General features: G+C 48.8%; 1 protein-coding gene across 1 annotated transcript; it reads left to right on the forward strand.

Annotated features, from left to right (window-relative positions):
- Positions 1-340: 340 nt before the first annotated feature.
- On the forward strand, positions 341-1,789 carry LOC311121650 (B9 domain-containing protein 1-like; the record flags this gene model as incomplete). Its single annotated transcript, XM_084196110.1, has 4 exons — positions 341-535; positions 716-784; positions 1,506-1,617; positions 1,700-1,789. Coding segments are annotated over exons 1-4 (334 nt in total), but the record flags the coding sequence as incomplete, so codon positions are not given.
- Positions 1,790-1,793: the final 4 nt, after the last annotated feature.

Consider the following 1,793-nt stretch of genomic DNA (forward strand, 5'->3'; position numbering starts at 1 on the left):
TACATATCTACCTCCATCACTCCAGTATCCCTGCACATTGTTAATATAGTATTGGAACTGACCCTGTATATAGCTTACTTATTTATATTTTTCGTGTGTTTTTGTTATACTTTATAGTACTATAAATCGATATTGATTACTGCATTGTTGGGAAATGAGCTCGCGAGAAAGGCATCGCGCTGTGGCTTGTGCACGTGACAAGAAAACTTTAAAACTTGTCCAAGACCACCACCTAGTGGACAGTTTATTTACTAAACGCTTTCTCAACTGACTGGATCCAGTTTGGCCCTCACGCCGGGCCGTAGGCAAAGCGTCCTGGCAACGGGGAATGGAACTACACAAATATTTAGCAAGCCAGTTATCTCCACAACACAGAACAATACGTTACCGGTTTTATAGTCGAAGTTAAAATATTTTTTTTTATGTTTGATCACTATACTTTTTATATTCTTAAGTTATCGTATGAAGCGGGATGGCTATCAACAACCCATCGGTGTTTCTGTTGATGATAAACGGACAGATAGAGGGGGCGAATGTGAGTAGCGTAGCTAGCTAACGTTAGTAACGCTAGCTATGAAGCTAGCTAGCTAAGCATCTAACGTTAGCAAGCTAAGATGAGTCATTGGTTTTAGTGAGCATAAACATGTTGTTTAAAACTGCCGTGTTCATTTGCTCTTCGACCCATTCTCTCTGATCTGATGTGTTGTGTTGTCAGTTTCCGGAGTATGACGACCTGTACTGTAAATACTGCTTCGTCTACGGACACGACTGGGCTCCCACCTCGGTGAGTCACACCGCGTCATCTGGAACACGCTGAAGTTCAGTTACTATGGATAGATACATAATACGCTTGTTTTGCTAGCTAGCAACTACTAAATACTCAAATAGCTGCATGTCCAGTGATGCTGGGAACTGCGAACTCGGAAAACTCCGACTTCCGAGCGTTCCAAACAACTGGGAACTCTGGGGGAAAAACGATTTGAACGGTCATCCAACTCGGGAATTCGGGCCTCTTTCTAGAGATCCGACTTTCTGACCTGAAGATCACAGACGTCATGATTTGACCTCGTATTTTTCCGAGTTCCCAGTTGTTTTGAATGAGTCATCAATATCTCTCCCTCACCTCTTCACCTCTCCTCCCCGCTCCCTTTCTCTCTCCACCCATCCTTTTCCCTCCCTCCCTCCTCTCCTCTCTCCCGCTCCATCTCTGTCCTCCTCCCCTCTCCATCTCTCTCTCTCTCCCTCTCCTCTCCCTCCCCCTCCCCCTCCTCTCACCATCTCCCAACCCCTCTCCCTTCCCTCTCACCCCCGCTCCCTCCCTCTCCTCACCCTCCCTCTCCTCACCCCCTCTCTCCCTCCCCTCTCTCCCTCCCCTCACCCCCTCCCCTCCTCTCACCCCCCCCCCCCCCCCCTCTCTCCTCTCAGCCTCTCCCAACCCCTCCCTCCTCCTCCTCTCCCCTCCCAACCCCTCTCCCTCCTCCTCCTCTCCCATCCTCCCTCTCCAGGGCCTAGAGGAAGGTATATCTCAGATTACGTCTAAAGGCAGAGACTCTCCTCAAAGAATGATCTGGAACTTTCCTCTGGAGATCACCTTCAAGAGCACCAACCCCTTAGGCTGTGAGACACACCCACACACGTCTTACCATACCACACATTTCATGATGCCATAGCTCTAACACTCTTGTGTGTGTGTTCCCAGGGCCTCAGATCGTGGTGAGTGTGTATGGTCCTGATACGTTTGGTAACGATGTGGTCAGAGGATACGGAGCAACACATATCCCCTTCACTCCTGG

This window comes from Coregonus lavaretus (genome assembly GCF_964263955.1).
Source record: "Coregonus lavaretus genome assembly, contig: HAP1_SCAFFOLD_9611, whole genome shotgun sequence".
In the NCBI taxonomy this organism is placed as follows: domain Eukaryota; kingdom Metazoa; phylum Chordata; class Actinopteri; order Salmoniformes; family Salmonidae; genus Coregonus; species Coregonus lavaretus.